Raw genomic sequence first — 24386 nt, 5'->3', positions numbered from 1 at the left:
GTATCGTTATCTTTGGCTGCTTTCAGTGATGCCGGTATTTGGTTAGACTCATTCTCTCCGATTGTTCTGTCTGAGTTATTTTCATTAGTTACTTCATCCAAACCATCAACATGTTTATTAGACCCCATTCCTACCAGGCTGCTCAAGGAAGCCCTACCATTATTTAATGCTTCGATCTTAAATATGATCAATCTATCTTTGTTAGTTGGCTATGTACCACAGGCTTTTAAGGTGGCAGTAATTAAACCATTAGTTAAAAAGCCATCACTTGACCCAGCTATCTTAGCTAATTATAGGCCAATCTCCAACCTTCTTTTTCTCTCAAACATTCTTGAAAGGGTAGTTGTAAAACAGCTAACTGATCATCTGCAGAGGAATGGTCTATTTGAAGAGTTTCAGTCAGGTTTTAGAATTCATCATAGTACAGAAACAACATTAGTGAAGGTTACAAATGATCTTCTTATGGCCTCGGACAGTGGACTCATCTCTGTGCTTGTTCTGTTAGACCTCAGTGCTGCTTTTGATACTGTTGACCATAAAATTTTATTACAGAGATTAGAGCATGCCATAGGTATTAAAGGCACTGCGCTGCGGTGGTTTGAATCATATTTGTCTAATAGATTACAATTTGTTCATGTAAATGGGGAATCTTCTTCACAGACTAGGGTTAATTATGGAGTTCCACAAGGTTCTGTGCTAGGACCAATTTTATTCACTTTATACATGCTTCCCTTAGGTAGTATTATTAGACGGTATTGCTTAAATTTTCATTGTTACGCAGATGATACCCAGCTTTATCTATCCATGAAGCCAGAGGAGACACACCAATTAGCTAAACTGCAGGATTGTCTTACAGACATAAAGACATGGATGACCTCTAATTTCCTGCTTTTAAACTCAGATAAAACTGAAGTTATTGTACTTGGCCCCACAAATCTTAGAAACATGGTGTCTAACCAGATCCTTACTCTGGATGGCATTGCCCTGGCCTCTAGTAATACTGTGAGAAATCTTGGAGTCATTTTTGATCAGGATATGTCATTCAAAGCGCATATTAAACAAATATGTAGGACTGCTTTTTTGCATTTACGCAATATCTCTAAAATCAGAAAGGTCTTGTCTCAGAGTGATGCTGAAAAACTAATTCATGCATTTATTTCCTCTAGGCTGGACTATTGTAATTCATTATTATCAGGTTGTCCTAAAAGTTCCCTAAAAAGCCTTCAGTTAATTCAAAATGCTGCAGCTAGAGTACTGACGGGGACTAGAAGGAGAGAGCATATTTCACCCATATTGGCCTCTCTTCATTGGCTTCCTGTTAATTCTAGAATAGAATTTAAAATTCTTCTTCTTACTTATAAGGTTTTGAATAATCAGGTCCCATCTTATCTTAGGGACCTCGTAGTACCATATCACCCCAATAGAGCGCTTCGCTCTCAGACTGCAGGCTTACTTGTAGTTCCTAGGGTTTGTAAGAGTAGAATGGGAGGCAGAGCCTTCAGCTTTCAGGCTCCTCTCCTGTGGAACCAGCTCCCAATTCAGATCAGGGAGACAGACACCCTCTCTACTTTTAAGATTAGGCTTAAAACTTTCCTTTTTGCTAAAGCTTATAGTTAGGGCTGGATCGGGTGACCCTGAACCATCCCTTAGTTATGCTGCTATAGACGTAGACTGCTGGGGGGTTCCCATGATGCACTGTTTCTTTCTCTTTTTGCTCTGTATGCACCACTCTGCATTTAATCATTAGTATTCGATCTCTGCTCCCCTCCACAGCATGTCTTTTTCCTGGTTCTCTCCCTCAGCCCCAACCAGTCCCAGCAGAAGACTGCCCCTCCCTGAGCCTGGTTCTGCTGGAGGTTTCTTCCTGTTAAAAGGGAGTTTTTCCTTCCCACTGTAGCCAAGTGCTTGCTCACAGGGGGTCGTTTTGACCGTTGGGGTTTTACATAATTATTGTATGGCCTTGCCTTACAATATAAAGCGCCTTGGGGCAACTGTTTGTTGTGATTTGGCGCTATATAAAAAAAAATTGATTGATTGATTTGTGGCCCTGTGACAGACTGGCGTTGTTTGTGTGTTTGTTTGTGAATGTGTTTGTTTGTCTGTTTGTGGCCCTGTGACAGACTGGCGTTGTTTGTTTGTTTGTGAATGTGTTTGTTTGTATGTTTGTGGCCCTGTGACAGACTGGCATTGTTGTTTGCTCTGTATGCACCACTCTGCATTTAATCATTAGTGATCGATCTCTGCTCCCCTCCACAGCATGTCTTTTTCCTGGTTCTCTCCCTCAGCCCCAACCAGTCCCAGCAGAAGACTGCCCCTCCCTGAGCCTGGTTCTGCTGGAGGTTTCTTCCTGTTAAAAGGGAGTTTTTCCTTCCCACTGTAGCCAAGTGCTTGCTCACAGGGGGTCGTTTTGACCGTTGGGGTTTTACATAATTATTGTATGGCCTTGCCTTACAATATAAGGCGCCTTGGGGCAACTGTTTGTTGTGATTTGGCGCTATATAAAAAAAAATTGATTGATTGTGAATGTGTTTGTTTGTCTGTATGTGGCCCTGCGACAGACTGGCGTTGTTTGTTTGTTTTTTTGTGAATGTGTTTGTTTGTCTGTTTGTGGCCCTGCGACAGACTGGCATTGTTTGTTTGTTTGTGAATGTGTTTGTTTGTCTGTATGTGGCCCTGCGACAGACTGGCGTTGTTTGTTTGTTTTTTTGTGAATGTGTTTGTTTGTCTGTTTGTGGCCCTGTGACAGACTGGCATTGTTTGTTTGTTTGTGAATGTGTTTGTTAGTTTGTTTGTGGTCCTGCAACAGACTGGTGTTGTTTGTTTGTTTGTGAATGTGTTTGTTTGTCTGTTTGTGGCCCTGTGACAGACTGGCGTTGTTTGTTTGTTTGTGAATGTGTTTGTTTGTCTGTTTGTGGCCCTGTGACAGACTGGCGTTGTTTGTTTGTTTGTGAATGTGGGTCACCTGATCCAGCCCTAACTATAAGCTTTTTCAAAAAGGAAAGTTTTAAGCCTAATCTTAAAAGTAGAGAGGGTATCTGTCTCCCTGATCTGAATTGGGAGCTGGTTCCACAGGAGAGGAGCCTGAAAGCTGAAGGCTCTGCCTCCCATTCTACTCTTACAAACCCTAGGAACTACAAGTAAGCCTGCAGCCTGAGAGCGAAGCGCTCTATTGGGGTGATATGGTACTATGAGGTCCCTAAGATAAGATGGGACCTGATTATTCAAAACCTTATAAGTAAGAAGAAGAATTTTAAATTCTATTCGAGAATTAACAGGAAGCCAATGAAGAGAGGCCAATATGGGTGAGATATGCTCTCTCCTTCTAGTCCCCGTTAGTACTCTAGCTGCAGCATTTTGAATTAACTGAAGGCTTTTTAGGGAACTTTTAGGACAACCTGATAATAATGAATTACAATAGTCCAGCCTAGAGGAAATAAATGGATTAATTAGTTTTTCAGCATCACTCTGAGACAAGACCTTTCTAATTTTAGAGATATTGCGTAAATGCAAAAAAAGCAGTCCTACATATTTGTTTAATATGCGCATTGAATGACATATCCTGATCAAAAATGACTCCAAGATTTCTCACAGTATTACTAGAGGTCAGGGTAATGCCATCCAGAGTAAGGATCTGGTTAGACACCATGTTTCTAAGATTTGTGGGGCCAAGTACAATAACTTCAGTTTTATCTGAGTTTAAAAGCAGGAAATTAAAGGTCATCCATGTCTTTATGTCTGTAAGACAATCCTGCAGTTTAGCTAATTGGTGTGTGTCCTCTGGCTTCATGGATAGATAAAGCTGGGTATCATTTGCGTAACAATGAAAATTTAAGCAATGCTGTCTAATAATACTGCCTAAGGGAAGCATGTATAAAGTGAATAAAATTGGTCCTAGCACAGAACCTTGTGGAACTCCATAATTAACCTTAGTCTGTGAAGAAGATTCCCCATTTACATGAACAAATTGTAATCTATTAGATAAATATGATTCAAACCACCGCAGCGCAGTGCCTTTAATACCTATGGCATGCTCTAATCTCTGTAATAAAATTTTATGGTCAACAGTATCAAAAGCAGCAATGAGGTCTAACAGAACAAGCACAGAGATGAGTCCACTGTCTGAGGCCATAAGAAGATCATTTGTAACCTTCACTAATGCTGTTTCTGTACTATGATGAATTCTAAAACCTGACTGAAACTCTTCAAATAGACCATTCCTCTGCAGATGATCAGTTAGCTGTTTTACAACTACCCTTTCAAGAATTTATGAGAGAAAAGGAAGGTTGGAGATTGGCCTATAATTAGCTAAGATAGCTGGGTCAAGTGATGGCTTTTTAAGTAATGGTTTAATTACTGCCACCTTAAAATCCTGTGGTACATAGCCAACTAATAAAGATAGATTGATCATATTTAAGATCGAAGCATTAAATAATGGTAGGGCTTCCTTGAGCAGCCTGGTAGGAATGGGGTCTAATAGACATGTTGATGGTTTGGATGAAGTGACTAATGAAAATAACTGAGACAGAACAATCGGAGAGAAAGAGTCTAACCAAATACCGGCATCACTGAAAGCAGCCAAAGATAACGATACGTCTTTGGGATGGTTATGAGTAATTTTTTCTCTAATAGTTAAAATTTTATTAGCAAAGAAAGTCATGAAGTCATTACTAGTTAAAGTTAAAGGAATACTCGACTCTTTGTCAGCCTGGCTACAGTGCTGAAAAGAAACCTGGGGTTGTTCTTGTTGAATTTGTTTGTCTGTTTGTGGCCCTGTGACAGACTGGTGTCCTGTCCTGGGTGAACCCCGCCTCGCTCTCTATGACTGCTGGGATAGGCTCCAGCCCCCCGCGACCCTTAATTGGACTAAGCGGTTGAAGATGAGTGTGTGTGTTTGTTTGGTTGAACCCCTGGCCTGTATGCCTTTTGACGCACTGAACAGGAATAGTGTTACTGTTTGGATGTTTTTCGTGTGACAGTTCAGTGCATCCCCTTCTTTGGGCCTGCAGTAAGTCGCTGCGCTGTGACACAGAGACAGACTTGCTGTGTCTCTCTCTGTCCACTGCGCCTGTTAAATTATCTAAGATGAAAGTAGAGTGTGGACACTTTACACTATTCTCCTTAGTTGACTGAGTCATGTTGTCGCTTCTGTTCCCGCAGTGTTTATTTTTAGCCGCCCCCTCCCACCCGCAGCAAAGTTCTGACCGCCTGCTCCACAACACATGCATCGGGTCTGCGGGCCCCAATCCCAGTAGAGCCCTCTAACACGGTGCGACAATAAATAAACAGTGGACCATATGTCAAAGTATATGTGTTCCAAGTTTGACTCAATTCTGAGGTGCATATTTTATTTGTGTGTATATATGTGTGCGTATATATACACACACACACACACACAGTCTCTTTGTATATGCGAGGTCTGTCCAAAAAGTATCGGACCTTTTTATTTTTTGCAAAGACCATATGGATTTGAATCACGTGTGATTGCATCAGCCAAGCTTGAACCTTCGTGCGCATGCGTGAATTTTTTCACGTCTGTCAGTTGTCATTCACCTGTGAGCAGGCTTTGTGTGAGCAGTGGTCCACCCCTCTCGTCGGATTTTTATTGTGAATAAATGTCTGAACGATTTGGAGCTTTGCTGCATCAGTTTTTTTCCAGAAACTGTGAGAGACCTCCAGGTGGACACCGTTCGGAAAATTAATATGGCTTTCAGGGACGATTTTATGGGGATTACACAGATTAAGGAGTGATCCAGACGGCTTAAAGACCGCCCACAACTGCTGAGAGCGCGCCGCGCTCAGAGCGCCGTGACGCGCGGAATTCCTCCGCACGTGTCTCAGTGTGCCGAAAAAGTGCTGATGTCCACATCTTTTCACAATTCCTGTGCTAGTCAGACGACATACCGGATCAAGACAGCGTCCAGTTTAGAAATGAACAGCACATTCCACTGTTACAGGAGTTTTTGTCATGGAAAGAGGAGCAGAATTCCGCGCGTCGCGGAGGAGCCGCATGGCGCAAAGCAATGCCGTGATGAAGCCTCACAGGACATGTTGGGGCATGTCCAGCTCATGCTCAATTTCTCGGATAATCACACAACTGAAAAGCAACCGGAAGCCGTCTGAAATCCACCTGAAAGCCGTCCTGTGAGACCAACACGGCGGTGGTTTTGTGCCACGTCATGAACGGCTCCGTGGCGCATCCATCCGCTTTTCTTTCCATGAAAAAAACTCCTGTAACAGTGGAATGTACCGAAAAAGTGCTGATGTCCACGTTTTCAGCCTTTTTGTGAAAGTCCAACGACGTCCCGGATCAACAAAGCTTCACGTTGGAAATGATCTGGTTGTTTCAGCGGGGTTGGAGCCTGTTGATCGGCGCTCGGAGCGCAGCGTGCTCTCAGCAGTTGTGGGCGGTCTTTAAACCATCTGGATCACTCCTTAATCTGTGTAATCCCCATAAAATCGTCCCTGAAAGCCATCTGAATTTTCCGAACGGTGTCCACCTGGAGGTCTCTCACAGTTTCTGGAAAAAAATTGATGCAGCAAAGCTCCAAATCGTTCAGACATTTATTCGCAATAAAAAAAACGACGAGAGGGGTGGACCAGTGCTCATACAAAGCCTGCTCACAGGCGAGTGACGCAACTGACAGACGTGAAAAAACTCACGCATGCGCACGAAAGTTCAAGCTTGGCTAATGCAATCACACGTGATTCAAATCCATATGGTTTTTGAAAAAAATAAAAAGGTTCGATACTTTTTGGACAGACCTCATATAGAGCTTGCAAAGTGGGTTATGACTAATAGATCAAAGAAGAAAATTATAGAAATTAAATCAGAGGAAAGACTTTACACTGAGAGATGGTGACTGTGAGTCTGAACGATCAAAGTGCAAATTTTCAAAACTTTTAAAAAAAATTGGAATACAAAGTTGATTAAAGACAGCAGGACAAAATAGTGTTTATATTAGTTTTGGTATTGTGACTGGTTTAGAAAGGACATATTTATGGAACTGAAGAAAGTCAGTGCAGTTATCCTTTGTGAGTTTTTCCTTTTCTGCTCTTGTCCAGAATACTTTGAATACTTTGCTCCAGACTTCACGCTTCATCCTGATGTCAGCACCAGGATAGAAAACCAGAACTCCAGACAGGTAAGACATTTATATCAAAATTCAGAGGAGCTTGATGATGTGCTAAACTGATGAGTTGGATTGAATTTTCTTCTTTTTTTTAACATGTTTTTATAGCGCAGCCTGTAAGTTATCACTCTATTCAGGGTCTAGAATTACTGACCTTGTACATGTCGCTACAGTATTTGGAGCAGATCCGCCAGACTGTCTTTGAAAACCTGAAGATGTTAAACCATGCCCCTAGTGTCCAGATCCATGACGTTCCCTCTGATGTTCTGAGATGCGAGCGCACCGACGAGCCCGACCCTGATGAGCGGGGGGGCGAGGACAGCTACAGCAGGTTAGCACTCGGGGTGGGCTTTAAAATGACTCTGACTGCATAACTCTTCGAACCAAACTGGACTGTCATGATGTGATTTCCTCAGAGCAGAGGCGGCCAATGAGTTCTACGATGGTGACCATGACAACGACAAAGAGAGCGACGTGGAAATTTGATCTGCGAGCGCGAGAGAGTGATGCTTCACCTGTTGGTTTCTGTTTACATCAGTTGCAGCTCCGAAACATCTCTGCTGCTGATTTACAAGGAACTAAAAACAAAGTGAATATTTTCTGATGGACAGAAAAGACTGGAGCTCTGCATACATTGTAAATACTGTGCTGCTTCACACAGACTTTGTTTTTGTAACTCAGCACCAGGAACACATTCATACACAGCAGGAGTGAGTGCATCCATATGCAGTATCACTGACATATCAAATGAGCCCAAACCATATCACCTCTCAGTAGTTAGAGCGAGTAAAATTAGTTTTTATCACATCACCATTTTTCTCAGTAAATATATTTCTAAAGGTGCTATTGACATGAAATTTTCACCAGGTGTCCGTTATCACCTCATGTAATCCGTTGATGCCAAAACAAATAGGTACAGAAATGTACTTATGTATAATAAAATGGAATGACATGGGGAAAAATATTGAACACGCTTACTGAAATTTATTTAAAACTTTGTAAAAAAGCCTTTGTTGGAAGCCTTTGACAGCTTCAGGATGCCTCCTGTATGAAGAAAGTAGTCGCCTGCATTGCTCAGGTGTGATTTTGGCCCATTCTTCCACACAAACAGTCTTCAAATATTGAATGTTTCGTGGACCTCTTCTTTGAACTCTGATCTTTAGTTCTTTCTGTGATTTTTATTGGATTCAAGTCAGGTAATTGGCTGGTCCATTCCAGCAGCTTTATTTTCTTTTTCTGAAACCAGTTGAGTTCCCTTGGCTGTGTGTTTTGGATCACTGTTTTGCTGAAATCTCTGCCCTCATTTCATCTTCATCATCCTGGTAAATGTTTATCAGTGTTTCAGTACATTTTTCCATTCATCTTTCCTTCAATTATATGAATTTTGTCAGTGTCATATGTTGAAAAACAGTCCTCCACACCATGATGTTCCCAACTACAAACTTCACTGTTGATAAGGTGTTTTTAGGGTGATGTGCAGTGACATTTGACCTCCAAACAAGGTGTGTATTTTGGCATCCAAAGAGTTCAGTATTGGTCTCATCTGACCAGACTATATTCTCCCAGTATTTCACAGACTTCAGACATCTTTATTGATCCCTAAAAGGGCAATTCATTTCACACCCAATTACCTCAGACAAATATACAGCAATTAATCCACAATTATTACTACTTGAATGTAATAATGGGCCACATATACATTTGATTGTTTATGTACGCTAAACTTTGAAACAGTCCATCATCCGAACTGAGGAAATGTGAGTGTGAGTGTGGGGGGGGGGGGGGGGGGGGGGCAACATGTGGTCATGCAGCCAGCTTGGGGGTGTGTGAGCAGGGGCCGGGATGGGGTGGAGGATGGGGACAGGAACACAAAGGAGGGGTAGGGGGTGGAGCATGCGTATCAGTCACTGTCCATGTTTGAGTGGCAGATGAGTTAAGTTTATGTCAGTTTCTGTCTGTGTGTGCTGGAGTTGCAGAAGATAAGAAAGCAGCCAAATGGTTCACCAAGGCCGTAGAAATTCTTCTGGAGGAAAACAATGGGGCGTTTTGACCTTGAGAGGCTGATAAGCCTGCCATGTTTAGGGCTGAGCAGAGAAAACACATTTGGAGTTCTCGTGAACAACCAAATCCAATTTATGAGTTTTCATAAAGGCTCGTCTCAGTGTTGTGCAGCAAACATTAAACGAGCTTCAACATGCTTTTTCTTCAGTGGAGTCTTGTGTGGTGAGCATGCATACGGTGGTGGTTGAGTGCATTACTTATGTTTTCCTTTCTGAAGTGGTTCTTGGCTCTTGGACAACTCTTCTGATTATTTTCAGTCCTCTGTCAGTAATCTTGTGAGGAGCACCTGTTCGTGGCTGCTTTATGGTGAAATGGTGATCTTTCCACTTTCAGGCTATGGCCCCAACCATGCTTACTGGAACATTCAGAAGTTTTGAAATCCTTCTGTAACCAATGCCATCAGTATGTTTAGCAATAAGGTTGTGGAGATCTTGAGAGAGCTCTTTGCTCTTATCCATCATAAGATGTTTCCTTTGTGACACTTTGGTAATGAGACACCTTTTTATAGGCCATCATTTGGCACTGAAGTAGCTGCTTTTAATTTGCACTGACAAGGGGCAGGACTGCTTTCTAATTACTGATAGACTTCAGCTGGTGTCTTGCCTTTCCATGCCTCTTTGCACCTCCCTTTCTTCAGGTGTTAAATACTTTGTCCTGCGTAATTTCATATTGTTAGAGGTAACTTAATTTGTGGACATCCATGGTTTTATTTCTTTGTGTTTCTTCCCTGGGTTGTAACAGACATCTTGTGAAAATTTCATGTCAATAGCACCTTTAGAAATATATTTCTCGTATACTAAGAAAATGGTGACATGTTCAAAACTTATTTTACCCACTGTACATTATGAGCAGGTTGGCTGTTTTCCTCTTTTGAACAATCAAAAATGCTGGAGAAAGTAAAGTCTGGGATCATGTGCTGGTGCCACACTTTGCCACCTCCACGACACTGCCCTGGATGGCCACCATCCAGGCAGACAACCGGTCCATCCCCACGTCTCTAAAATAACCATATATCTAATACAGGCAGGTGACACGTGCATCCCATTGGCCTTCTTTAGTCACTGGCGTGTTCGGCACTCAGGCACCTGCATGCTGAATCATGCACCGAGAAATGTGTCACATAGTCAAAATGTTGAAGCTACTGTTCCCCCACAGTACAAGTTATACTCCTCATCTTAGTTACTCTGAGTACCATTTGTTTGAGAAAAAGACATTCCAGGGGGACCCAAGGGTCCTCCAAAGAGATCTACTATCAATGACATCCCATCTTTGCTTTAGGTCACTGGTTAGCTTCCAAGTCTCACAACCATACAGTAAGATATGTTGCAGCAGGACCATAAAGACTTGGACTTTTGTTCTCCTGCAAAGATGTCGGCATTGTCAAACACCTCTGTCCAGCGAGCTCATGACTCCCTAAGCTCTTCCCAAGTGCTTCTTGATCTAAAAAGCAGAGGACCCAGAGGCATGCATGTCACTATCGAAGTAAGAGAAGTACAGATACATATCAGACCACTCAGTCCAGGAAGTCGTTAAAAGCCTGGATCTTAGTTTTGATCCAGGACAGTTACAAACCCAGGCATTGTTATTCTTCGTTGAGCTTCTCAAGTGCTGCAGCCAGTGTTCCCATTGATTCCCTCATGCGGGTGGGCACCTGGAACTGGAGGGACTATATTCATGATACAGGCTCCAAAGTAGAAACTCCCAACCATGCACTGAGTTGTCAAAAAAAAAAAAAGGAAGGGGAAGCCCAGCTGTAAAGGTGATTGAGATTTGTTATATTAACGTGTGTGTGTGTGTGTGTGTATATATATATATATATATATATATATATGTATATATATATATATATATATATATATATATATAATCTGTTTGTAGTAATCTTTGTTGGATTGAGTTTGTACTTTGAGAACTGCATTTTCAGTATAGATTGTCAAAGGCATTTGTTTTTGATTGTTCATCAGAGAGAATGCTGTACTTGTGGACTTAGACATAGTGTAGTTATTGACAGGTGATGCAGTTTTAAGTCATCCCCACTCTTGTGACGTTTACCTAGAAGACACCAGAGTGTTGTGTACTGTATATGAAACTTAATTCAAGTTTCAGTAATGATAGCTGGTGACCAGTGATTATTGTAGTCTCTTCCCTGGCAGCCAAAGTAGGTTTTTTTGTTTGTTTGTTTGTGTAACTTGTCAATATCAGCTGTATTTGTATTATTGACCTACCCTAACCAATCAGCCTCAAAAAACAATAAATGCTGCAATATTTAATGTACACAATTTATAATAAAGCTTTCAGTTTTAAATAAGTTTAATGTATGCAGACATATATGACATACATTTTCTGGGATTTGTTACTCAGGATTTCACTTCTTTCAGCTGCTCCCATTAGGGGTGACCACAGCAGATCATCCATCTCCATTTCATCCTGTCCTCTGCATCTTCTGTCACACCGGCCACCAGCATGTCCTTCAACACCACATCTGTAAACCTCCTTATCTTCCCTATTGTCAGCTCGACTGGAGGTTCCATACTCAGCTTCCCAGCATCTTCAGTGCTGCTGCTTCCAGTTCTGCCTCCTGTCTTTTTGTTAACACTATTGCATACCACTCTAAGACATACAACATAGCTGGTCTCTTTTACTGTTATGTAAATGTTGACACTTGCAGATACTCTTCTGGCCCTGCACTAGACTGGCATCCTGTCTAGGGTGTACTCTGCATCTCACTGCTGGTATAGGTTCCAGTTCTGCCATGTCCCTTTCCTGAAATAAGTAGGTATAGCACATGAATGTATGAAGATACTCTTCTGTTGCAAATCACTCGTCACTTTTCTTCACCCACTACACCCTGCTTGCAAATTGCTTTGCTTCCTTACTGCACTCTCCATTACTTTGGACAGTTGACTCGAAGTATTTAAAGTAGGGGGGCCCATCCAATATCTGTATCGGCATCTGATACCAACGTAAATCAGGGATTGGAAATTTCCAGTACAACCTGCAGTTTATGAAACATCTGTGAACTGTCTCCACAAGTGCTGCTTTGCTACTCTGCTTGCTGCAGAGTGCGGGGGGTGGGGTCCTGGACTGAGGCGCATCTCTTACTGAGACAGAATACTATAATGTGGAACGCTGCCGTTCAAGAGGTGTCTTCCGCAGTTAGCAGCCGCCTAACAGGCAAGCCTTCAGACATACTGTCACTGACATGTTGGCTGAACACCGCAAAGCAGGACAGTAATGTGCAATGTTTGCAAAGTCGTCGTACCGAGAGGGAGACGCTCTGTCACAACCCGAATCAAATGTTTGGAAAAAGCATATTAAAAGTGAAGATTTTTTAATCGTGAGCAGAAAGACAAAGTGATGATTTACCCAGACTGATTCCAAATATGAATAAATGAAGTACTTTATTTTGTTGTGGTTACTTGTGCTTTGGAAATGAGGAAATGCCTCCATCGTGAAAACAGTTCATGTATTCGGAGTGGGTGTGCCATCTGGTGCTCAAGAGATGAGACTTCAGGTACTGTCCCAGCAACAAATAAAAGTAAATTCTTCACCAAACATCAAATCTACATAGGTGTGCATCTCAGACATACCTTCTGGTAAATTGAAGCTGAACTTTCAAGTCTTATTTTTAAGAAAATTCTTCTCTATACCATGTCATCATGAAGCTGTATAACAGGATACAAACTGTCCTCATACGAAAGCAACAATAATGATAATAATATTAAAAGTACTAAAGCAAACAGAGCTGGTATTGGGACTGGATTAGAAGTGAAAAAATGTGACTGCGTGCACTGCTAATTTAAAATCATCTACCTTCACAGTCTCAAAACCGTCCTGCATGTGCTGCCCCTCTATTTTCATTCCTTACATGTCAGTCCTTCTCACTCCTAAAGAAAATCAAAAAGCTTTTAGCTCTGCCACTTGTCTCTGTTTAGTGCCACAACACAGGTGGTCTCACTGCAGTCTTTTAAAGGACATGTCTCATGTTGTTTGACGTGCCACACAACTCAACATCAGAGCATTCATGATTGTCAGACTAACCACACACGTGCAGTCACACTCTGTGGTCACTGAAGGACTTCAATGCTACTTAAACTTCTCTTTTAAGTGCATTTCTGGAAAATGTCAAAATCGGCATTTGTCAGCGGGTAACTTTAGTTTGTCCAAAGACAATTAACAGCACAATAGCAAACTGACTACTCCTGCCATTCACTTGAAATCGATGGCTCAGCGTTCATTCAGATCGGTGGACCTGCTGAGCTGATGCTTGGAAAAAGAAAAGGGAATATGGTACACATTATTTTTAGGAGCTATGGACACACAGCTTGTGCACCACTGTTCAGTGAGCGCCGTACACTTCACCCTCAACCCTCTTCATTTTTTGGGAGTCTGTGGGATTTTGGATCCAGATGTGTGCAGAGTCTCTGTGTCAGAGGATGACGCTGTATTAATCTTGTTACACAGTGAGGAAAATAAGTATTTCAACACCCTGCGGTTTCGCAAGTTCTCCCACTTAGAAATCATGGAGGCGTCTGAAATTTTCATCTTAGGCGCATGTCCACTGTGAGAGACATAATCTAAAAAAAAAATAATAATCCAGAAATCACAATGTATGATTTTTAAATAATTTATTTGTATGTTACTGCTGCAAATAAGTATTTGAACACCTACCAACCAGTAAGAATTCTGTCTCTCACAGACCTGTTAATTTTTCTTTAAGAAGTCCTCTTATTCTGCACTCTTTACCTGTATTAATTGAACCTGTTTGAACTTGTTACCTGTATAAAAGACACCTGTTCACACACTCAATCAATCACACTCCAACCTGTCCACCGTAGCCAAGACCAAAGAGCTGTCTAAGGACACCAGGGACAAAACTGTAGACCTGCACAAGGCTGGGATGGACTACAGGACAAAAGGCAAGTAGCTTGGTAGAAGACAACAACTGTTATGATTATTTATTAGAAAGTGGAAGAAACACAAGATGACTGTCAATCTCCCTCAGTCTGGGATTCCATGCAAGATCTCACTTTGTGGGGTAAGGATGATTCTGAGAAAGCTCAGAACTACACAGGAGGACCTGGTCAATGACCTGAAGAGAGCTGGGACCACAGTCACAAAGATTACATTAGTAACACGATGCTGTCATGGTTTAAAATCCTGCAGGGCAGGAAGGTCCCCCTGCTCAAGCCAGCACATGTCCAGGCCCGTTTGAAGTTCACCAGTGACCATCTGGATGATCCAGAGGAGGCATGGGAGAAGGTCATGTGGTCAGATGAGACCAGAATAGAGCTTTTTGGAATCAACTCCACTTACCATGTTTAGAGGATGAGAACAACCCCAAGAAAACCATCCCAACCGTGAAGCATGGGGGTGGAAACATCATACTCTGGGGGTGCGCTTCTGCAAAGGGACAGGACGACTGCACTGTATTGAAGGGAGGATGGATGGGGTCACGTATTGCGAGATTTTCGCAAACAACAACCTTCCCTCAATAAGAGCATTGAAGATGGGTCATGGCTGGGTCTTCCAGCATGACAATGACCCCAAACACACAGCCAGGGCAACTAAGGAGGGGCTCCGTAAGAAGCATTTCAAGGTCCTGGAGTGGCCTGGCCAGTCTCCAGACCTGAACTCAATAGAAAATCTTTGGCGGGAGCTGAAACTCCAAACCTGAAAGATCTAGAGAAGATCTGTATGGAGGAGTGGACCAAAATCCCTGCTGCAGTGTGTGAAAACCTGGTGAAAAACTACAGGAAACGTTTGACCTCTGTAATGGCAGACAAAGGTTACTGTACCAATTGTTAAGCTCTGTTTTTCTTTGGGGTCAAATACTTATTTTATGCAATAAAATGCAAATTAATTATTTAAAAATACATTGTGATTTACGGAATTTTTTTTTTTTTTTTTTTAGATTATGTCTCTCACAGTGGACATGCACCTAAGATGAAAATTTCAGATGCCTCCATGATTTCTAAGTGGGAGAACTTGCAAAATCGCAGGGTGTTCAAATACTTATTTTCCTCACTGTATGTTACTTATATAATCATGTTCAAAACTCTTGTAAATGTGATGTGTCCCTGTTTCGGTGAGGCCCTGAAGATATGGAACAGGATGCCAGCGCTGACCACAAAGCGTTGGAGAAGGATACTAAACTGTTTGTTAGAAGGTTGTGCAATTTTGAAATGTGCAAACATTCTTGTGGTATAATCATGTGATGTGACTTGCTGACAGTTTTTCAGTTAGCAGTTGTTGCCCAAAATTTCTTATCAGTTCAAGAACAGAAGACTTCACAGCATGTGTGGGCAGGACCATGCCACGAAATAAAGGGATCAAGACCACCCAGATGAAGGACAACGCCCAAGAGTAGCAGAAAAATGTTGTAGTAGCATAGGGTATAAATACAAAGCCAGCCCACTGTTCGGGGTTCCTCCTTGCTGTCAGCTTGCTGGAACACCAGATTGCTGGTTGGAAGTTTGCAGTTCCTGGGACCCTCAGAACGTCTGGGTATGCTTTTGTTTGTCTCACTCATTCTGTAAAACTTGCATTCTATCAAATTCTGTGAGATTTAAATTCTGTTTAATAAATCTCTGAGTGGTGGACGAGCCCTCAGAGTAATTGTGTTCAAATTTAAATAACTGGTCAAAACCTTTTTCAAATCAATGGACACGCGGGATAAGAGAGACAGGGGAGAGCGAGGTCACTGGAGACTGCAGCATTAACCCAAGAGGACCCAGCTGTTGTGTGGGCCGCTGAAGAGGAGGTACTGCTGGCCCACCACCACAAGATGGCGCCCTGCTTGAAGTGCGGGCTTCAAGCACGAGAGGGCGTCGGAGCGACCAGGAGTGACCGCTGTCAGTCATCATCCGTACCAGCTGTCACTCATCCACTACTCATCACCACCACCATAAAGGCCGGACTGCAACTCCACATCCCCGCTGAGAAATCAACTACCAATCAGGTAATTGTCTCTGCTGACTCATACGTTGAGTAATAATCTGAACTTCTGTTGCAGCCGTTTTCCTGGTGCTTTCCTTATCTGTGGGATTGGCGTTTGGTGTGACAGCGACGGCTTCACTTCACACCCCAACCAGATAAGTGGCTAGACAGGAGCTGCACGAGTGTGTGATTGGAGGTGGAGGTGCTCCCTCCTTACTGCATACAGACTGTGGGATTACTGAGTGTGCGTCCTCACACTCATCTGGACTGTCTTTGTTCTCTGCCAGCAGTACCGGGTCTGACTGCTGAAGACAGCGGCCACCTGGGGCGCAGGGCTTGGCGGCTCCGGTGTTCTTCAGCTCCGTTGGTGGTGGAAGCTGTGTGGATCCGGCTTCTCTCTCGCCAGGCGTCTTCTATCGTCGAGCCTGCCCACACGTCACCTGGTGTATGATTGACAGTCACTATATTGTTATTGTCTGTACGTCGTTGTGCGATTCACAACATTAAATTGTTACTTTTTGGCTTATCCATTGTCCGTTCATTAACGTCCCCTGTTGTGGGTCCGTGTCACGTCACTTTCACAACAGGATTTCTCGGCCAGCGTCATGGATCCCGAGGGGCGTCAACCATCGCTTGAACAGCCAATGGGAGAGCGAGGTGCACAGGCGCCAGCAGGAGGCATGTTGGGTGAGCTGCAGCACATCTTAACCGCCTTTACCACTCGGTTGGACTTAGTCACCGAGCAGAGCAGTGTTCTCAATCGTAGGATGGAGGCTCTCACCGCCCAGGTGGAAGCGCGTGCTCAGGGCGCTGCTGCAGCAGCTCCTCCTGCTGACCGTGTGCCAGATACAGACATTCCGCTGGTCGTTCAACGAACCCCCCCACCTTCCCCTGAAGCATACATAAGCCCTCCGGAGCCGTACGGAGGCTGTGTGGAGACGTGCGCGGACTTCTTGATGCAGTGCTCGCTCGTCTTTTCACAGCGTCCCGTCATGTACGCAGCAGACGCCAGCCGGGTGGCTTATGTGATCAATTTGCTTCGAGGAGAGGCACGCGCCTGGGCTACGGCGCTTTGGGAGCAGAACTCACGGCTCCTAACGGTTTATACTGAGTTTGTGAGGGAGTTCCGACAGGTGTTCGACCACCCTCATAGAGGCGAGACCGCTTCAAGTGTGCTGCTGTCGATACGGCAGGGGCGTCGGAGCGCAGCGAAGTATGCAGTCGACTTCCACATCGCGGCAGCGCGAGCCGGCTGGAATGCTGTTGCGCTCCGCGCCGCCTTTGTAAACGGACTGTCTCTGGTCCTTAAGGAGCACCTGGTGGCGAAGGACGAGCCGCGGGATTTAGATGGGCTTATCGACCTGGTTATACGGTTAGACAACCGATTAACGGAACACCGATGGGAACGAGACGAGGGGCGTGGCCCGGCTCAAGCCGTCCCTCTTCCTCCCGGGTCCGAAAGGAAGCCGACTTCCCCACGCTCCACTGCCAGGGCTCTCCACGTGACAACAGCTCCCCCTGCTGACGTTGCTATGGAAACGAGCAGGGCCAAAAAACGATCAGATCAGAGACAAAGGAGGCTGATCCGTGGAGAGTGTTTTCTCTGCAGCTCTCCCGAGCACATACAGAGAGAATGCCCCAAACGGTCACAACAACAGCACTCGTCCTTAGAGACTGGGCTAAGGGTGGGTCACAACACCCACGTGGGGAAACCTCGATGATCTGCACGAATCCCAGTCACGATCCTGAGTGGGGATCTAACCCTTCACGCCCCAGCACTGGTGGACACGGGGTCGGAGGGGAATCTGCTGGATAGCAGATGGGCAAAGGAGGTTGGGCTCCCTCTAGTGGCCTTACCGTCACCATTGTCGGTGCGGGCGCTAGATGGCACCATTCTTCCACTAATCACACACCAGACAGCCAGTGACATTGGTGGTGTCTGGGAATCACAGGGAGGAGATTGTGTTTTATGTAACACCTTCTACCTCCCGAGTGGTTTTGGGTTTTCCACGGGTGTTAAAACACAATCCCCGGATTGATTGGCCGTCTGGGGTTGTGGTTCAGTGGAGCGAAACCTGCCACCGGGAGTCTTTAGGATCCTCGGTTCCACCCGGTGTGACAGCTAAGGAGGAGGTTTTTGTCCCCCCCAATCTGGCGGCGGTGCCAGCCGAGTACCACGACCTTGCTGACGTCTTCAGCAAGGATCTGGCACTCACGCTGCCCCCGCACCGTCCGTACGATTGTGCCATTGATTTGATACCGGGCGCTGAGTACCCGTCCAGCAGGCTGTACAACCTCTCACGTCCGGAACGCGAATCAATGGAGACCTACATCCGGGACTCGTTAGCTGCCGGGTTGATCCGGAACTCCACCTCCCCGATGGGTGCTGGTTTCTTTTTTGTGGGCAAGGACGGCGGACTCCGTCCATGCATTGATTACAGAGGGCTGAACGAGGTCACAGTTCGCAACCGATACCCGTTACCTCTGTTGGATTCAGTGTTCATGCCCCTGCATGGAGCCCAAATTTTCACGAAATTGGATCTTAGGAATGCTTATCACCTGGTTCGGAGCCGTGAGGGAGACGAGTGGAAGACGGCATTTAACACCCCGTTAGGTCACTTTGAGTACCTGGTCATGCCGTTCGGCCTCACCAATGCGCCCGCGACGTTCCAAGCATTGGTTAATGACGTCTTGCGGGACTTCCTGCATCGGTTTGTCTTCATATATCTAGACGATATACTCATCTTTTCTCCGGATCCTGAGACCCATGTCAAGCATGTACGTCGGGTCCTACAGCGGTTGTTGGAGAACCGGCTGTTTGTGAAGGGCGAGAAGTGTGAGTTCCACTGCACTTCTTTGTCCTTCTTGGGGTTCATCATCTCCTCCAACTCCGTCGCCCCTGATCCGGCCAAGGTTGCGGCGGTGAGAGATTGGCCCCAACCAACGAACCGTAGGAAACTACAACAGTTCCTCGGTTTTGCGAATTTCTACCGGAGGTTCATCAAGGGCTACAGTCAGGTAGTTAGCCCCCTGACAGCCCTGACCTCCACAAAAGTCCCCTTCACCTGGTCGGATCGGTGCGAAGCCGCGTTTAGGGAGTTGAAACGCCGGTTCTCGACTGCACCGGTTCTGGTGCAGCCCGATCCCAAGCGCCAGTTTGTTGTTGAAGTGGATGCCTCTGACTCAGGGATAGGAGCCGTGCTGTCCCAGAGCGGGGAGTCTGACAAGGTTCTCCATCCATGTGCCTACTTTTCCCGCAGGTTGACCCCAGCTGAACGGAACTATGATGTCGGCAATTGGGAACTTCTTGCGGTGAAGGAGGCTCTTGAGGAGTGGAGACACCTGTTGGAGGGAGCATCGGTACAATTTACGGTTTTCACGGACCATCGGAACCTGGAGTACATCCAGACCGCGAAGCGTCTGAACCCCAGGCAAGCCCGCTGGTCGCTGTTCTTCGGGCGTTTTGACTTCCGGATCACCTACCGCCCCGGGACAAAGAACCAACGATCTGACGCCCTGTCCCGGGTGCACGAAGAGGAGGTCAAGACCGAGCTGTCAGACCCCCTGAAACCATCATCCCCGAGTCCACTGTCGTGGCCGCCCTTACCTGGGACGTGGAGAAGACCGTCCGGGAGGCCCTGACATGGAGCCCGGACCTGGGGACAGGTCCGAAGAACAAACTACGTCCCACCAGAGGCCAGGGCTGCGGTCCTTGACTTCTGTCACGGTTCCAAGCTCTCCTGTCACCCAGGGGTGCGAAGGACCGTGGCAGTGGTCCGGCAGCACTTCTGGTGGGCGTCTATGGAAGCCGACGTCCGGGAGTATGTCCAGGCCTGCACCACCTGTGCCAGGGGCAAGGCTGACCATCACAAGGCCCAAGGCCTCCTCCAGCCTCTGCCTGTGCCTCGTCGCCCCTGGTCTCATATCGGCCTGGACTTTGTCACGGGCCTCCCGCCGTCCCAGGGCAACACCACCATCTTAACGATAGTGGACCGGTTCTCCAAGGCGGCCCACTTCGTGGCCCTCCCGAATCTCCCGACGGCCCAGGAGACTGCAGACCTCCTGGTCCACGACGTCGTGCGTCTGCATGGGATTCCATCAGACATTGTCTCGGATCATGGTCCTCAGTTCTCCTCCCAGGTCTGGAGGAGTTTCTGCAGGGAACTGGGGGCCACCGTCAGTCTCTCGTCTGGGTACCACCCCCAGACGAACGGGCAGGCAGAGCGGACTAACCAGGAACTGGTGCAGGCCCTCCGCTGCGTGACCTCCACGCACCCGACGGCCTGGAGTGACCATCTGGCCTGGATCGAGTATGCTCATAATAGCCAAGTCTCATCTGCCACTGGCCTCTCCCCGTTTGAGGTGTGTTTGGGGTACCAGCCCCCATTGTTTCCACTGGTGGAGGGAGAGGTCGGGGTGCCCTCAGTCCAGGCCCATCTGAGGAAGTGCCGTCGGGTGTGGCATACCGCCCGCTCTGCCCTGCTCAGAGCCCGGACGAGGGCTAAGGCCCATGCAGACCGCCGGCGTTCCCCGGCCCCTGCATACCAGCCCGGGCAGGAGGTTTGGCTATCCACTAAGGACATCCCCCTGCAGGTGGAATCCCAGAAACTTAAGGACAGGTACATCAGACCATTTCCAATACTCAAAGTCCTCAGTCCGTCAATGATCCGGGCAGGAGGCGGCGCTGGTCCCGGGGCACACAGTGGGGAGGTATGGCAGGGCTTGAGTCTTGACACATGAAACACGGGGTGTATCCGCAGTGAAGCTGGCAGCCCGGATCATTGACGGGGAGCCCGCGTGGACGGTACGCCGGCTCCTGGACGTCCGTCGAAAGGGCCGGGGGTTCCAGTATCTGGTGGACTGCGAGGGTTATGGCCCCGAAGAGCGCTCCTGGGTGAAGAGGAGCTTCATTCTGGACCCGGCCCTCCTGGCCGACTTCTACACCCGTCATCCGGACAAGCCTGGTTGGGCGCCAGGAGGCGCCCGTTGAGGGGGGGGTCCTGTTGTGTGGGCCGCTGAAGAGGAGGTACTGCTGGCCCACCACCACAAGATGGCGCCCTGCTTGAAGTGCGGGCTTCAAGCACGAGAGGGCGTCGGAGCGACCAGGAGTGACAGCTGTCACTCATCATCCGTACCAGCTGTCACTCATCCACTACTCATCACCACCACCATAAAGACCGGACTGCAACTCCACCTCCCCGCCGAGAAATCAACTACCAATCAGGTAATTGTCTCTGCTGACTCATACGTTGAGTAATAATCTGAACTTCTGTTGCAGCCGTTTTCCTGGTGCTTTCCTTATCTGTGGGATTGGCGTTTGGTGTGACAGCGACGGCTTCGCCTCACACCCCAAACCAGATAAGTGGTTAGACAGGAGCTGCACGAGTGTGTGATTGGAGGTGGAGGTTCTCCCTCCTTACTGCATACAGACTGTGGGATTACTGAGTGTGCGTCCTCACACTCATCTGGACTGTCTTTGTTCTCTGCCAGCAATACCGGGTCTGACTGCTGAAGACAGCGGCCACCTGGGGCGCAGGGCTTGGCGGCTCCGGTGTTCTTCAGCTCCGTTGGTGGTGGAAGCTGTGTGGATCCGGCTTCTCTCTCGCCAGGCGTCTTCTATCGTCGAGCCTGCCCACACGTCACCTGGTGTATGATTGACAGTCACTATATTGTTATTGTCTGTACATCGTTGTGTGATTCACAACATTAAATTGTTACTTTTTGGCTTATCCATTGTCCGTTCATTAACGTCCCCTGTTGTGGGTCCGTGTCACGTCACTTTCACAACACCAGCTCTCCTCAGGTCATTGCCCACATCCTCCCGTGTAGTTCTGGGCTTTCTCGGAGGAAGATTGACAGTCATCTTGTGTTTCTTCCATTTTCTAATAATTACACCAACAGTTGTCTTCTCACCAAGCTGCTTGCCTATTGTTCCGTTGCCCATCCCAGCCTTGTACAGCCCTACAGTTTTGTTCCTGGTGTCCTTAGACAGCTCTTTGGTCTTGGCTATGGTGGACAGGTTGGAGTGTGATTGATTGAGTGTGTGGGCAGATGTCATTTATACCAGTAACAAGTTGAAATAGGTGCAATTAATACAATCAGCACTGGCGCCCCTCAAGGGTGTGTGCTCCCCCCACTTCTCTTCTCCCTCTACACAAATGACTGCACCTCAGGGAACCCTCTGTTAAACACCTGAAGTTTGCGGATGACACCAACATCATTGGTCTCATCCAGGATGGTGATGAGGCTGCATACAGACAGGAGGTGGAACAGTTGGTCCACTGGTGTGGTCACAACAACCTGGAGCTGAACCCACTCAAGACTGTGGAGATGATAGTAGCCTTCAGGAGGAGAACCCCCCCACCCATTCCTCAACAACACTGTGTCTACTGTGGACACATTCCAGCTCCTGGGGTCCACCATCTCCCAAGATTTGAAGTGGACCTCCCACATAGACTCCATCAGGAAAACGGCACAGCAGAGGATGTACTTCCTCAGACAGCTCAGGAAGTTCAACCTGCCCCAGGAACTGCTCATCATCTTCTAAACATCCATCATCTAGTCTGTCCTGTGCATCTCCATCTCAGTTTTGTTTCCCTCTACCTCTAAACATGACAGGCACAGACTTCAATGAATTGTCAGGTCAGCAGAAAAAAAAAAAAATCATTGGAGTCAGCCTGCCCTCCATCCAGGACTTATACCTGTCCAGGACCAGGAAGTGAGCTGGAAACGTCTCTGCAGATGCCTCAAACCCTGGACACTGTTTAAAGTTCTCCTTTCTGGTTGGCGTTATAGAGCTCTGTACATCAAAACAACCAGACCCAGGAACAGCTTCTTTCCACAGACCATCACACTGATGAACAATTTAACCTGCCAAAAACTCACTAATTCATCTACTTCGTGTACAGTTTGACTTCAATCTGTTGTCTGTCTCACACATCCTTTTCTTTTTCTCTTATTGGACATTTTATTTTTCTTGCACGTTTCATTTGCACATTTTATTACTGTGAATTATTCAGTGTTTAGTGTATATTTATACATGCCGCACACAGGGAGTGCAGCTCAAACCGAAGTCATATTGCTTGTATTCTGTGAATACTGTTGTGTGGGCCGCTGAAGAGGAGGTACTGCTGGCCCACCACCACCAGAGGGCGCCCTGCTTGGAGTGCGGGCTCCAAGCACGAGAGGGCGCCAGACCCAGAAGAAGTGACAGCTGTCACTCATCCTCTGCACCAGCTGTCACTCGTTCATCATCACCACCATAAAAGCCGGACTGCAACTCCACCTCCCCGCCGAGAAATCGACTACCATTACCAAGGTAATTTCTCTGCTGACTAACACTGTGTGTGTAATAACTTGAACTTCTATTGCAGCCATTTTCCTGGAGTGTTGCCTTATCTAGAGGATTGCCGTTTGGTGTGACAGCGACGGCTTCGCCTCACACCCCATCTCAGATAAGTGGTTGACCAGGAGCTGCACGAGTGTGTGTGATTTGGAGATGGAGGTGCTCCCTCCTAACTGTGTTCGGACTGAGAATTATTGAGTGTGCGGACTCACACTCACTCATCATATTTCTGCTTTCTGCCAGCAGTACCAGGGTCGACAGCCGAAGACAGAGGCCACCTGGGGATTCGGGACTTGGCGGCTCCGGTGTTCTTCAGACCGTTGGTGGTGGAAGCCGTGTGGGATGCGGCTTCTCTCTCGCCGGGGGTCTCCTATCTTCGAGCCTGCCCACACGTCACCTGGAGTTACATTAACTGTGCAAATTACTGTACGTTTCGTTGTGTATTATCACAACATTAAATTGTTACCTTTTTGGCTTATTCATTGTCCGTTCATTTGCGCCCCCTGTTGTGGGTCCGTGCTACGACACCTTCCCAACAGGATTTCTCGGCCATCGTCATGGATCCCGAGGGGCGTCAACCCGAGCTTGAACGGCCAATGGAAGAGCCAGGAGAGCAGGCGTCAGCGGGAGGCGTGTTGAGTGAGCTGCAGCAGATCTTAACCGCCTTCACGGCTCGGTTAGATTTAGTGACTGAGCAGAATGTCCTCCTTAATCGGAGGGTGGAGGCTCTCACCGCCAGGGTGGAAGCGCGCGATCAGGGCGCTGCTGCAGCCACTCCTCTGGCTGGTCCTGGGCCTGTATCAGACGTTCCACTGGTCGTTCAACGAACCCCCCCACCGTCCCCTGAAGCATACATAAGCCCTCCGGAACCATACGGGGGCTGTGTCGAGACGTGCGCAGACTTCCTCATG

General features: G+C 46.7%; 1 protein-coding gene across 1 annotated transcript in view; it reads left to right on the top strand.

Annotated features, from left to right (window-relative positions):
- The window catches only part of hdac3 (histone deacetylase 3), a 102464-nt gene extending 93744 nt beyond the window's left edge, over positions 1–8720 (top strand). Inside the window, exons 13-15 of the mRNA XM_034181563.1 lie at positions 7063–7142; positions 7304–7461; positions 7547–8720. Coding sequence (XP_034037454.1) covers positions 7063–7142; positions 7304–7461; positions 7547–7616 — 308 coding nt within the window. The 3' untranslated portion in view covers positions 7617–8720. The remainder of the gene's footprint in view (positions 1–7062; positions 7143–7303; positions 7462–7546) is intronic.
- Positions 8721–24386: the final 15666 nt, after the last annotated feature.

Source organism: Thalassophryne amazonica, chromosome 11, assembly GCF_902500255.1.
Source record: "Thalassophryne amazonica chromosome 11, fThaAma1.1, whole genome shotgun sequence".
NCBI classification, from domain to species: domain Eukaryota; kingdom Metazoa; phylum Chordata; class Actinopteri; order Batrachoidiformes; family Batrachoididae; genus Thalassophryne; species Thalassophryne amazonica.
Note: the sequence above shows the minus strand (reverse complement) of the source record. Positions and strands in the feature narration are given on the sequence as shown.